Raw genomic sequence first — 15,132 nt, forward strand, 5'->3', positions numbered from 1 at the left:
AACATCAAAGAGTATCATCAACAGTTTGAATTCTGTATATTCTAGACATGGGATACCAGAGGTAGTTATCTCAGATAAAGGACCTCAATATTCTTCACAGGACTTCCGTGAGTTTGCTCAACAGTACAACTTTACTCACATCACATCCAGCCCATTGTATCCAAGGAGCAATGGAGAGGCTGAGCGAGCTGTTCAGTCATGCAAGAATATGTTGCGTAAAGCTGATGATCCATGTCTTCCAATGTTGGACAACACCTGTATCTGGTGGATTATCTCCAAGTGAGCTTCAAATGGGAAGAAAGCTGAGAACAAGCCTACCATGCCATCCTACACAACTACAATCCAAACATGTGGATGTGAAAAGCTTCAAGCAAGCTGAATCTGTGAAAAAACTTATAATGAAAGATCAGTATGATCATCATCATAATGTGCGACCAATGTCTGAGCTCAAACCTGGTGATTGTGTTTGGGTAAATCAGTCTGAGTCAGCATCGATCAAACCTAATTGATGTGGCATCAACGTTGAACAAAGAACAAGAAACATTTTGCGTATGACATATTTAATAGGTCTGTAAGCGTGCGCCATTGCGATCCATCATAAATTAACTACCGCGGTAATAAAGCGTACCATCCTACGATGACATGCATCAACCAAGTCAGCGATCCTGGACAAGACAATCTGGTGATTGACATCATGAGCATCGATCTACACAACTGGGATACGATTACATGCATCAACCAAGTCAGCGAGCCTGAGCGCCCGATCCCGTTAGTCGCCTCTTACGACAAGCATAGTCGCCTTTTACGGTCAGCAAGGGTTGCTGAAGACTTATTCTAACCCCGGGTCTTCACGGTTCGAAGAAGGTGTGAAGAACAACTTTATATATATTTTTGCATAAGAATTGCTTTCAGGACATCAAGCATGTCCAACCAAGCAATACTATTTTCATTAAAAATCGGGGCACCCCTTTCTTTCTCTATCCGACCCCAACCCCGAATATCAAATGTAGCACCCTTAACGTCTGACTTTGTTGTCTTCGGGTAAACAGTTCATGTCTTAGCATTGGCTGCCGGGCACTCTGAATGCGAGCAGTGCATCTGAATGACACGGGGTTTGAAGAGAGGTGTTTGTTGTATTCATATCATTGTCACCGCTATTGTGCCGTTTGCGTACACTTGAATTTGTTTCGGCGGATCATTCTCTGGCCTTGACGTGTTGTCTGGCCCCATATTGTCAGACACTAGTCCCATAGAAAGGCGATACCAATTAAAGCTGTCACTTGTGGTAGTCATTAACATTCAGACTTTGTTTTGGGAGCAAAGTGTATTCAGCTTCCTTATTAACCTATGCTTGTTGTTCGGGACGACCATATGGGTAGGATAGTTGCTCGTAATAATATTCACTGCTTTATCTGGGCTAGACCTGATTATTTACAGGCCGCTCTCAAAAAGCTGGAACAAGAATGGGTCTGGCGTTAAACAAAAAATAAAAGCATTGTTAATGGTGACAATGTATTTATGTCACCAATTCTGACAATACTTGCAGATTATTCTGGTAGGAAAACCTAGCCCACAATTAATTTGTTTCGATAAAATTCAGGCCCCATCCAGAATATAAAATGGTTGGTCTCTAATCTAAAGGTTAAGACGTTCCTATCCACATTCATACTGAGGCCTGTGAAATTCCAGGGTAGAATAGGTCTTCAGCAACCCATGCTTGCCGTAAAAGGCGATTATGCTTGTCGTCAAAGGCGACTAACGGGATCGGGTGGTCAGGCTCGCTGACTTGGTTGATGCATATCATCGATCCCAATTGCGTGGATCGATGCTCATCTTGTCAATCACTGGATAGTCTGGTCCATACTTGATTACTTACAGACCGCCGTCATATAGCTCAATATTGCTGAGTGTGGCGTTTAACAACAAACAAACAGAACAAATCATAGTGAGTGGGTGAGAGAGTATGGTTTAACGCCGCTTTTAGCAATATTCCACAAAAATCACGGCGGGGGACACCAGACATTGGCTTCACACATTGTACTCATGTCGGGAATCGAACCCGGGTCTTCGGCGTGACGAGCGAACGCTTTAACCACTTTTCTACCCAACCGCCCAATCTCATACTGAACACCCCCACAAGCAGGTGTTACATGTACCAAACATTATTTACCATTGTGAAACGAATGGAAGTATCACAATCTGCTTGGTTGAAAAAGACATTCTGGTAGGAGGTTCTAAGCCTTTTATTTTATTCCGCAGTTTGAAAACTTTTTTTTAAATATTCCTATATTTTTCAGTCTCTAAATTGAAAAAAAACGCCTTGAAATTCGACATTGACACATGACCATTGCATTCATCATATACCACTCAAAAGAAATTAAGGACCTCCCAAGAATCGATGGATCTTAACTTCCATGAAGTAGTATGTATTGAGTTCGATTAATATTTACCTTAACAATTTTGCTTTAGTTGTACTGTAATATCATAGCATTTTAGTGGGGCGTCATGACATGAACCGTTTACGTTTTGCATTTATAAGACCGCCTCCGTGGTCAAGTGGTAGTAGGTCAGCCCGGAGATCGGAAGGTCCGAGGTTCGATCCCGGGCCGCCTCATACCCAAAGACATTAAAAGATGGTACTTGTTGTTACCTTGTCTGGCGCTTGGCATTAAGGGGCTAAAACCGGGACTGGTCGGCTCGGGGTCAGCATACTGTGTCTGAGTGGGGTATGCATGTTAAACTGCGGCATGGTATCTCAATTGTCTAGCACTATAAATCGGCATCAGTCCTCACAAGCAGCCTCTCTCTCTCTCTCTCTCTCTCTCACACACACACACACACACACACACACACACACACACACACACACACACACACACACACACACACACACACACACACACACATGCATGCATGCACGTGGCTATATAAGTGTATTAATCTTGGACGCGACGTAAAATCCCCCCATTTCACCTAACCCATTTAAAACGTTGTCAAGCATTATTTGTTTTCAGATTTGCGCCTGTTACTGAGAATCCAATTTCCGAAGATATCAACATTTGAAACTTTCTGTTTTATATTTCCGTGCTTCAGAATACTCGCATACTGAAATGTCCACAGTGCCTCACACTTGTGAAAATATATCCTCTTTACCTCTAGCTTGTAAAAATATGTCCACATTACTTTACCGTAACATGTCCACAAGGCATATACGTATGCTAAGAATACGTCCACAGCACCTTGTACACATTGTAATAAGAAGAACATGTCCACAATACCCCGTTTTTTGTAATAAGAATATTTCCGCATTGCCTCGTGCTTGAAATACTATTTCCACAGTAGTAAAATTGTTTCCGCATTCCCTCGTGTTTATCGTTCGAAAAAGTCCACAGTACCTCCTGTTTGTCATAAGAATAGTTCTACATTGCCTCATGCATGTAAGAATATGTCCACAGTACCTCGTGTTTGACATTAGAAATGTTCTACATTGCCTCTTGCATGTAAGTGAGTGAGTGAGTGAGTACGGTTTTACGCCGCTTTTAGCAATATTCCAGCAATATCACGGCGGGGGACACCAGAAATGGGCTTCACACATTGTACCCATGTCGGGAATCGAACCCGGGTCTTCGGCGCGACGGGCGAACGCTTTTACCACTAGGCTACCCGACAGCCCCGTGCATGTAAGAATATGTCCACAGTACCGTGTGTTTGTCATAAGAATAGTTCTACATTGCCTCTTGCATGTAAGAATATGTCACAGTACCGTGTGTTTGGGGTTAGAATATGTCCACAGAACCGTCCAGAATACCACGTATGTGTCGTTTGAATATGTCCACATTGCCTCGTTCTTGTCGTTTGAATATGTCCACAGTACATTGAGCTTGTCCTAATAAAATGTCCACAATACTTCGTGTTTGTCGTTAAGATGACCGGGCTCTGTGGCTTGATTGACTGTTTGACACAGGTTCCCGAACACACATCTACGGACAATCTATAGACAATTGACAACTCAAGATTCGAAGAAAATATACTACTTCCACATTTAACAATTCCTGATCCCAGAAACAACACTGTCAATTTCCCTCCCAAGAAAGGCAATGGAAATATATACGAACTTTATGTTTGAAGAAACAACCGATTCCTACCTTAATGCCACAGAAAATCTGGAGTGACTGACTGACACTGGAAGTCGTTGTTAAAGGATATTCAAGTCATATATGTACGCAGAGGTACCATTGTTCAGAGTCGACCAACAGCCAATAGCCCGCCTGCCTTCTTGAATACCACGCTTTCATAGGGTATTTGTGCCCAAAACAACATTCGTGCGGCTCCCATACGTTGTGTGCTGCGCGGACAAAAGAATTAATAGATCCTCGGTCACGGCTTCATAAAGTGATCAGTCAGCACCTTTGAGATGGCATTTGTATATATCTGTCATAGATTTCAAGGAAACATGTCTCGTTATTAGTGGGTTGTCGTGAACAAGTTTCTACCATATTTAACATGTGTTAACTGGGTACGTGTACACATGCGTGATCATCCAGGTAAGTTATTGGGTCGATGTTTTGTATATGTCCGAAAGGTAATGACGGTAGGTTATGACAATTAAAAATACGTTTATTCGAAACTTGTTCATTGCACTACATTACACATTACGGGGATATGTATTTAGTTGTATTCACAACGTCCCACCTGTTTTGTATATATATAAACTAACCAATGTCCTGATTCGTGTTAACTGTAGCAAAACATCTATAATCTCGTTTGCTTTTGAACAATCACCAACCAAAAGACGTGCATCATAATTAACGATTTCGGAGTAAATCACTTGAAAACCAGAAAGTTGAGCTGTGGGTAAGCGTCGCTGATCTAGGTAACATATAAAAGAGCAATCGTTAAACGAAATAAGATTTGAAACGTGTCAAATACTTCTAGCTATCGTGATACAAATTTCCATCTGTCGGCATAGCGTTTATATTTATAGGAAGGTACTATATCTAAGTAAACGCCACTTTATAATGTCACTGTTCATCGTATTTAAAGCAGACACGTTGGTTAAAGTAGACCTCTTCTCCCCATTGTCTCAACAGTCTCACAAGTGTTCGGTCCGACTTGGCCCGAGCTTTCAAAATCAACTTAAACCTCACAGATGTAACATGAAATGGATTCATACCTATAGATTAATATTTTATCTACCTATATACCACTTTATAGTGTCTCAGATCGCGGTAGTTAAAGAAAACAAGGTGCTCAAAGTGAAGCCCTTTTCCCTCTACATTCTCAACATAGTCTCTATCAGAAGTGTTTGGCTTGTGCTCGGTCCGACTTGGCCCGGGCTGTCAAAATCAACTTAGAATATTGCTGAGTGCGGCGTTAAACAACAAACAAACAAAACCGAATGCCGAATGGTGACGGAAGCCGGACAGTTAAAGCGAGGGAGCGGTGCAGTCTCTAGACCAGGACTAGACTGGTTTTTCGACCCGGTGACATTTACTTTGGATCTCATATTGTCAACTTCACCTTGCAATCTCAAGCCAGGCGATGTTGTTGCAGAGAAAGGTGTTATTCGTGGGTACTATAGACTCGGACTTATCAACGAAGCATTTCCAAGAAGGGATGGAAAAGTGCGCCAACTTACTCTTACTTAGGAGAACCTAGGGCTGGGACGAGTCCACATCTACTACCCGGGTATCCGGCCCCCTATTACCTGACCCTACCCGGGTACCCACTGCAGGTCTCAAGAGTTGGGTACAACATGTCTGATTGGGAAGTGTTTTACCGCAGCCCTGGCCAAAACTATCCAGATACATGTATCAAACGATCAGATCATGCGTTCACTGAAGTTGACTGAAGCGTTATCTTTACTCAAACATATGCAAGTCAAAAGGAATGTGTGTGTCGTTAGAAAAGAAATGCAAACATTAGCGACTTGTAGTGTAACCACTGAGCTACAGTGAGTTTTTATCATTAAACAATATATCACGTGACTAACCACAGGTGCGGGTAGTCCTATGGGTACCCGTGTCCTACTCAGGACCCACCCGACCCGAGTGCCCGAGTTACCCGTCCCAGCCCTACAAGAACCATACAATTGGTGAAAAACTCCCAGTTTCCGCTGGAGTGAAGGATACAACAGTCACTCGCAGAGTCCTATGTTCAGTCTTGTAGGTGCCGGTTGACAGCAATACTTCAGAGACTGATGGAGATCCAAGTTCGTTAATAATAATGACTTTAAATGTGAATGCTAAAGTTCTTAACTGCATTATTTTTAATCACAATTGTGACTTTAGTTTATTTTGAATCATGGGAAAGACACCGATTGCAGTGACGCTGGTCCACTCGGTGTATTGGAACTACAACTAAAGATAATTCCGCAAAGACATTTCAATTGTTGCATTGCACAGCTCTCAGTGTCTATAAATCATTACTGATTTTACGACGCTTTAGGGAAGGAATACAGGAGGTTGAATGTTTTTCATGCCGTCTATAATGTTGACAGTTCATTTGTCAAGTTTTGAGGCTGTAATCGTTTTGAAAACTTAATTGACCTACTATAAAAGTAAATATTAAGCTATTGGTGAAGACTTTTGTTTTGGATTCTAGTTTCGATGATGCTTCCCTTGAACACGAAGAGTCTCGAGTTATCTCATTACGATACACTCTTTAATAAAAGTAAGAGCGCACATCAAAATACCTGAAGTGGAGAACGCATCACAACTCATGCGAGAGCACAACTCATCTTTGATAATGGTAATTTGAATGGCGTGCGTACCGGGACGATATTGTTTGAGATCATCTTCATTTGCAAATGCAGGGACGTAACGTCATGTAGCAGTAGGGTAATGTCCACCCATGTTGCAAGTGAACAGAACAGAGTTTTGAGAAGGCACTCGTAGGTGCTATGTACTCGTAATCGATTCCTCACAGTCCTTGCACAAATCGGACGTAAGCCACGAATATTAAAGTTGCATTCAGAACCCGACTTCCATGTGAACCGGACGGATATGCATATCTTGCCGACGTTACGTAACTTGTGGACGTCCGGAACGTGGTCGGTCCGTGGTGTTGCCAGTCTGTTGGTAGCGACCAAAGAGTGACTGTATGTGTAACAATGAACACCAAAACGTACAATTACAACGTTTTGTGCTATACCAGTTTCAAGCATTCCAATTGTTCATATTCAGATAGGCGTGTAGTAACGTTTTCGAGCTGTGGCAGTCAACAAAGTTGTTTTCAACAGTTGAAACACGTCAACGATTTACTCTGTGTTGGAATTGTCTCTGTGTCACGTGTATTATGAATGCGCGGTGAGTTTCATACTCAGGAGATTTTATGCATGAAATGACCGGGCATGCACGTGCAATTTCAGAGTCATTTCATAATTCTCCTCATATACAGGAAACACTTTCCCATCAATCACCAATTTATCATAAGTCATATGTGCTGTTTACCTTCATCTCGTGCCGCCTTCATTAAGGAAAATTATTTCAATCTAATTTTACCAACTCTCTGTAAAATCCCCAGAAACCCAAATTTCTGAACTTCAGTCCAGACATTCTCTTGCAGCCTCAAAGACATCACGTTTGTCCTTAAAGAATGAGAATCCTACATTTTCCCCTTGCAAAGTGGAACATCTTAAGTAATACATCATAAAGTATACATCATACATTTAAAGTAGCCATCAGAGTGTGAGTGGAGGTAAGCACCACAGCGAGATCTTGAAGTGAGGTGGTTGTGTTGTCTGAATCATCTGGTGGTGTACACTGTCCAGTCACACCCAAAAGTAGCAATACCTTCACCTGGTGTATCGTGCTTGCTCTGCGATTGTTTCTATTGAAACATCAACACCATGGGCGAGGGTCTAGTTGAAATAAGTACATCTCTACATGTTGCTGTATTAATCAAAAATTGTAAGATGTTCATAATCTGAACGTGCTGAGTTTTTCGGGTGTGTCTTGGTTTGCGATGTTCAGAAAAGGACAACAGCGACACCAAGGGCTTCCAAGTTAAAATATGTTAGTCCATGCTGCTGTATTTTTGAAAGCAAATTGATACAATATTCAGAGAATACGCATGTAATATCCAAAGGTATTTGGATAGGACGATATTAATATCATCAAAATAAGAATACAGTAAAATACGGTAATAACGAACTCAAAGGGACCAATATTTTCTGTTCATTATAACCGTAGATCGTTATAAGCGTTTCAACTAAAGGATACCGCCAATAGCCGGGACAAAAAACAACAGTTCGTTATATCCGCCAATTCGTTGTAATCGTGTTCGTTATAAACGTAGTTTACTGTATGTGATTAATCACTAAAAGAACTTAATGGTATCACACAACGATAATTTAATCAAGTCAGCAGATCCTTGTAACTAAGGGACGCAACAGCGGGTTACAGCGTCTTATCACATGGATACTCATGATCCATCGTATAAAACTAAACCAAAGTCGAATGCTTCATGTTTTTTGGTCTGAAATACACGTCCTTGGTCAGCATGTGGGTGATGCAAGGAACTTGCTTCTTTTCGTTCATGGAAGTATCGCCTGGGTACGATGATTCATACCATACTGCTACCCTTTTATTTACATGGGTCAGCAACGTTGTGAGTGACCAGTACGTTGCATTATACGGTGTTAGAATCGTCCGAAGACTCTGTGTAAACCACGCACCAGTGTCCCTCCGCCATGCATAGAAACCTGAAAAGACAGTCAGACATCCTGAAAGTGATGAGTGATTTTAGCAATTGTCCAGCAATATCACGGCGGACAACACTGTGCGTGCGTGCGCGCGTGCGTGCGTGCGTGCGTGCGTGCGTGCGTGCGTGCGTGATGTGGTGCGGTGCGGTGCGGTGCGGTGCGGTGCGGTGTGGTGTGGTGTGGTGTGGTGTGGTGAGGTGTGGTGTGTGTGTATTTAACACCGTACTCAGCAATATTCCAGATATACTCATTGAGTCCAGCTCGTCAGATATGTGATGCAACTCGCGAATCATGATTATTCTTCTTACCTGGAGGCGTTGCGTACATCACCAGGATATCCTTGTTGATGTTTGAAGGGGAGACAGACAGCACTGGGCGGAGGGTTATGCTGTCAGTGTTGTCAATGTCGCTGTCGTAATTGGTTTCTACGTTGCTGTCCTCTATGTCGACGTTACCTTCCTCGGCATCCTTGTGGTCAGTCTGTTCAGCCCCATCACCTTCCCGCGGAGTTCTCACATCCGGGTTAACCTTGGTCTTTCTCACTTTGACACCTACCCCAGAATCCATATTGGTTCCACGACAGGCCTGTAGGTTTGGAGTATAACGCCATGACAAATATAGGTATAGTCAAGCTAGGTTATACAGATCAAATATATACTCCGTTAACTCTGTTGAATATATCCCCCCACCTCGTATTACCATTTACAACTGTTTACCGATAATCTGACTGACATGGATTGAGTACTCAAAAAAATAAATTGGAGATCATGAGATATTTTTATGAAATTGTGTCCTCAGTCTATACTACAATGGGTACAATGTGTGAAGCCCATTTCTGGTGTCCCCCGCCGTGATATTGCTGGAATATTGCTAAAAGCGGCGTAAAACCATACTCACTCACTCACTCACTATACTACAAAAATATCCCCCATAATATTCATGATCCCAACTTGTTTGTTCAGTGTATATTTTATTGATAAAGTGTTGATCTAATGATGATGTTCTCAATACCATGGTCATCACAAGGATGACATTATACACACTAATGATTACGATGATTAGTACGATACTGATGACGTTAATCATGGCTATGGTGGAAATGATATCGCTGATGACAGCGTTGAGAATATCCAGTTAGGACGACGATGTTGGTTGTTGTGGTGTAGATGAGGCTGGAGATGATGACGATGGTGGCAGTGATGATGTATATGGCGACGATGACCAGTGTGATTCGGACAAACCTGGAAGAAAAATAGCCTGGGTTTCCCCACTAGTCCCGGGCATCGTGTATCGCTGAAGATGCTGATGATGCTGGCTACCAACACAACCCCACCGTCAACTCCCAATACGTAATCCTGGCGCTCCAGCAGCACTGCCCCGGGGGTGTTGTCAGGGATCACGGCATCGCCACCGTGGGACAGAATAGCACACGCAAAACAATCGGACTTTGAGTGAATTTCCATGTCAGCGACTACAGAATATAATGTTCTCATTACACTTGTATATGTTACAGTCAATGTGTAAAATCATTCAAATTTGGAAAAGTACTGGAATTTTCAGTCATTTGACAAATTGACTGCAACGTCAGGCAGAATATTTGACACTTTGACTGAAACTTGTAATTGTAAGAAAAATTGTTTATAAATATCTTTATTGACATGATATATCATATGAAATAAACTAGCAATATACTTCATTATCCAACAACATGTGTCTGTAAAAACAAACAGAATCATTGAGAACACATGAGTGAGTGAGTGAGTGAGTTGAGTTTAACGCCGCTTTTAACAGTATTCCAGTTATATCACGGCGTGTAAGCTTAATGTGAGAGGAAAGCCCGAAATGATGCAGATCTCAGACGTTTACCACTTCGGTGAAACCCACGAGCACGGGTATGGTGCTGACAAACCTGGAAACACAATCGGGGCGAACCGGGATTCGAACCCACAATCAAAGGTTTCTGGAGTGCCCAAGGGACGCAACTCTGCACAGCGAATCGGGGCGCCTTAGACGACTGGGCCACCCGTGCCCCGAGAACACATGAATGAGTCCTTGTTGAGGTAATGCTGGCGTGACATATGTTGTTACATTTCAGCCCAGCTTTGAAGCATTTACACTTATTTTTCCTGCACTGTTTACCACTTTTACTGCAGTTACATTTAGCATAGCCTTGTCCACCACATTTAGACTCATTATGAACAGTAAACGTCTATGTCTTTACAAACATGCGTTTCAGGACACCGGCACGAACTGCTATACAATATAAGTCATTATTATTCCTGTCCAAGGTGACACTCATGGGCATGGCCTCGGCCCTACACAGCCAACAATGCCCTAGGCATTTACCTAATAAAAACTAAACTAATTAATCGCATCTAAAACTCGGAATACTGACAATGACAAATGACAATGACAATACTCGTTATAATTTTAACCACGTAAACAAACAATCACAAACCACACACAGCTCCCTTAGGTCTCCCACCTACCCCCTAGCATTTATTCCAAATCTCAAAATTTCAAAATTACTAAACAAGCAGCCACTTTAACCCCCCACCTGGGGTACACTTTCAGTGTTGTCCCCCTAATACACTAAATGACCTGGCCTGGCGACATACGCTGCAGTCGGAAAGCGCACGTAAAATCTCTAATGTAAGTAAGTAAGTAAGTAAGTAGTGAGTGAGTGAGTGAGTATGGTTTTACGCCGCTTTTAGCAATATTCCAGCACGGCGGGGAACACCAGAAATGGGCTTCACACATTGTACCCATGTCAGGAATCGAACCCGGGTCTTCGGCGTGACGAGCGAACGCTTTAACCACTAGGCTACCCGACCGCCCCAAAGTAAGTAAGTAAGTAAGTAAGGTGACACGCGTGATGTTTCGAGGATCATTTTTACTGTGGTCTACTAAAGGGATGGGAACAGTGATATTATCGCCAGGGTTGCCAGCAGCATATTAAACGCGGCTGCGCTTCACGATGCGTTCTGCTTTAGCCAGTTGACCATCAGCTGTCCTCTTGCGGTTTCACTGGAATGCTATCATGTGTCGCTTGGATCTGGTCACTGATGATGTTTCGCATTCAGATGAAGCAGTTGCTGGAGTGTCGTTGCTGGCGGAGTCTTGAGAAGGATCTGCAAACGTGAAAGGTCCATAGGCATGTCTTCTACATGTGTAAAGTAGACTGGCTGTTGCTCTTCTGGACAGCTTCTCAGCGTCACTACATTGGAGACTTTTCAGCAGCAGATGCAACATTTACCAGCAATAGGAAATACTCTTCTTTCGTGAGCAATACAGATTTGGTATAAGAAAAGCTTAGTTTCAACAACTCTTCAGGAAAGGTGTCATCCATTGTGTCCGGCGTGTCTACCTCAAAGTGATAATGAAACGTGGTTGTTGTTGCTTAAAGTGTTCAAGGGGTTGCCTTTTGCAATGTCGGTTGAACTGCCCCTCGTTGGGACTCGTGTGGGTGGGTAGGGTACTCATATCAGTTGTGAGTTTAAGTATTGATAAGATTTCTTTTTTTCGCATTGATATGATTTTTAAAAATTAATACAATTAATGTCTTGGCTGCTCTGTTTTGCCTTCGCTATTGCATCTCTTTGCTTTAGGAGATCTACAACAGATAGCTGATCTAACTGCAATTCTTGTTTTCACCGACCCCGGGCTGGGTCATGCATGGTCTTGGCATTCCAGTAACAAGTGAGCAATGGATTCACTTTCATTGCATGATGGCCATACTCTGTCATAGTGCTTTTGGTGACCGAGTCTGAGGCGTGAGATGGCTACTTCAACTTTCCTTTCATTTGAATATGGCTTTTGGACATTTTGGATTGACTTTTGTATAGCCTATCTTACTTGCGTCCTATGGAGGCTTTGATTTTGCTTTTTATCTCTGGTTTGGTGAAGGTAATATTTAGATTGTATCTCCGCTTTGTCTAGATCTGGCTTCGCTTGTGTGTCTGTTTTTCCCCATAAATATCTATGTGAAACGGAATCCAACACAGCTCCATCTGTGTTCCTTGATCCGATAGTTTTGTGTATCCGAATATAATATTAGTGACTGTGTTTGGTCTGGAGTTTGAGTATCTGCCGCTGATCGCTTGGAGTGCTCTTAGCGAGTCTGAGAGGATGACCGCCTTTACTTTAATAGTTCCGGTATGAGTTGCATGATGTATGATGACTTGCAGTGAATACCTACTGACCATCATGCAAGCGAACCGAATGTGCTTGTGGTTTGCAGCTATGGACATGGATTTCGTGCCCAGCAGTGATGTTGATAGTATTCTCGGATCTATAAATGAATATGTATGGGCCCAGCTGTCTCAGGTAGTTTGAATTGTAGTGATAGCTTTTGCTCGTAATAGGGTTGGATTTTCATTTTAGTGACTTCTGATGTTAATAAATGAAAGCGGCAAAACCCTTCCATATTCAATAGAAATCTCTGCTAAAAGCAGAGTCGATTGCACGATTCTAACTATATCATGAGCATAGTTATGAATAACTAATCAAACAGCGATGATACCAGGGGTTCGCGAAAAGGTGAGCGTATCCTGCCCCACCGGGGGCACCCGTCACAAAGGGCACATGCAAAAGTACTTCAAACGTTCACCTGAGAAAACAGGGGAGAAAACTATGGGCGTTTTTAAAGTCATTTCTGACACCATGAAACATGGGCGTCTACCTTCTTTTGCCCGTAAGTTAATACGTGTCAATACATTTTCATATCAAATACTTTCATTCTACACATCATCGTGTTTATATTTCTAAGTTCTATGTCAAATTGTACGTTTAATTCATTAAACACGAAAGTGGTTTGTTAAGAGGTCATCATCAACCCATTTCCATGTGTAACACGTTTGCTCGATTCTTACTTGCTGTCAGTGTCTCAACCATTGCTGATGACGTGAGATTGTCGTATCTGTGAACTTTGAACCCAAGCCCAGTGAACATGGTATCCAATGCCTCAGCATCATATGACGAACCCGCACGGTCATCGGATTCTTCTTGCCCCGGTGTGGAGAACGCCTCATTGTTGATAATGACAGCCACGCCTCTCTCGGGGTGAGAGAAGTCATATTCGTCTTCCATATTGGACATTCTAGTGAAAAATATATGTCTTATGTAATGACGTAATTGGGTTACTTATCCAATTATCTTATCTATTTTATTTTATCATCCAAAACTGGCTCCCACCAGAGATATCGCTTGGGTGAGATCAAGCGATATCTACATTATCCCTGCAATGAAACTGCATCACAATGCTTTGCAGACCATTGTGACATCATTGGTTACCATGACGTCACAATCAAATTACATCACTAATGGCTCTGCTACTGAAGCTATTAGCAGTACTTTTTACACTTAAGACACTGCTTATCACTGTCTACAAACTGAAAATGTTGGACGAATGAAGTTGGACAATAAATAAAATCTCACCCTCGTGTCTTTTGATATCAAATATAACAACACTCGTTGATAAAAGTGGAAAAAACCCTCGGCAAGCCTCGGAGTTTTTTCTACATTTATCAACTTGTGTTGATATATTTGATATCAAAAGACACGATGGTGAGATTCTCTATATATCTAATACATACACCAGTACACTATCGGTCTAATTAGAATATGAGGTTGCGGCCTAGCTCCCTTATGGATGTAGATTGTGAATAGAAGTCATTCATATAAACATGCCCCATCTTATTCTTAACAATATTTCAAAGTTTTCAAACGATATAGCTTGACACCCGCAATGGGAATAAGCCCATCACCACCCCTCGTACTTACAAGCCACTACCTGTGGTTCGAACATCTGACAGATCAACACACAATTACCTTGGCGATCATAAATTACTCTTCCCGGAAGTCTGTATGGGCGACTTACTGCGTGCTAGTCGTGTCAACTGAGTGACTGTGTAATCACGTCGGTATGCATTCGTGTTCTGGTATATGTCGCTGTGAACTCGGATGTTTGTATAATGCCTAGCAAAACTAGTATTGATTTCATATACTACCACCCTGTGTGAATGTTTACTTTAGTTTGTCACTTAGACACGACCATGTCAATATAGGCCATCACACTATTTATGGCACGGGTAGCCCTGTCGTCTAAGGCGATTCAAATATTCGCTTTGCAGAGTGACGTCCCTTTGGTGTGCAAGAAACCTATGATCGTGGGTTCAAACCCCGGTTCGCACCGATTAGGTCTCCAGGTTTGTCAGCACTGTTCCCGTGCTCGTGGATTTCACCAAAGTGGTAAAAGTCTTAAACCTGCATCACCTCGGGCTTTCCTCCCAGATCAACTGACACGCCGTTATGTCCTTTAAATGAAGTAAAATACTATGCTTGCCGTAAGAGGCGACTAACGGGATCGGGTGGTCAGGCTCGCTGACTTGCTTGATGCATGTCATCGGATCCCAAATGCGTGGATCGAT

General features: G+C 42.4%; 1 protein-coding gene across 2 annotated transcripts; it reads right to left on the reverse strand.

Moving 5' to 3' along the window:
• Positions 1-8,050: 8,050 nt before the first annotated feature.
• Positions 8,051-14,690, reverse strand: LOC125377996 (caspase-3-like). Of its 2 annotated transcripts, none has more exons than XM_048392503.1 (5): positions 14,486-14,587; positions 13,576-13,802; positions 9,946-10,175; positions 9,013-9,289; positions 8,051-8,704 (listed from the first exon to the last, which is right to left on the reverse strand). In XM_048392503.1, the coding sequence occupies exons 2-5, from the start codon at positions 13,799-13,801 to the stop codon at positions 8,445-8,447; spliced, it is 993 nt and encodes a 330-aa protein (XP_048248460.1). In that variant the 5' UTR covers position 13,802; positions 14,486-14,587; the 3' UTR covers positions 8,051-8,444. The 2 variants fall into 2 exon arrangements, with proteins under 2 accessions (XP_048248460.1, XP_048248459.1); XM_048392502.1 differs by having other exon boundaries at positions 8,052-8,704; positions 14,534-14,690.
• Positions 14,691-15,132: the final 442 nt, after the last annotated feature.

Source organism: Haliotis rufescens, unplaced genomic scaffold (genome assembly GCF_023055435.1).
Source record: "Haliotis rufescens isolate VD_foot unplaced genomic scaffold, xgHalRufe1.0.p SCAF_11, whole genome shotgun sequence".
NCBI lineage: Eukaryota > Metazoa > Mollusca > Gastropoda > Lepetellida > Haliotidae > Haliotis > Haliotis rufescens.

Coding starts and splice junctions, on each gene's coding strand:
- LOC125377996 (XM_048392503.1), bottom strand. CDS start 13,801: ATGTCCAATATGGAAGACGAATATGACTTCTCTCACCCCGAGAGAGGC. Junction 9,290..9,945: donor CCAGGCTATTTTTCTTCCAG/GTTTGTCCGAAT, acceptor CCAAACCTACAG/GCCTGTCGTGGAACCAATAT. Junction 8,705..9,012: donor GATGTACGCAACGCCTCCAG/GTAAGAAGAATA, acceptor CTGTCTTTTCAG/GTTTCTATGCATGGCGGAGG.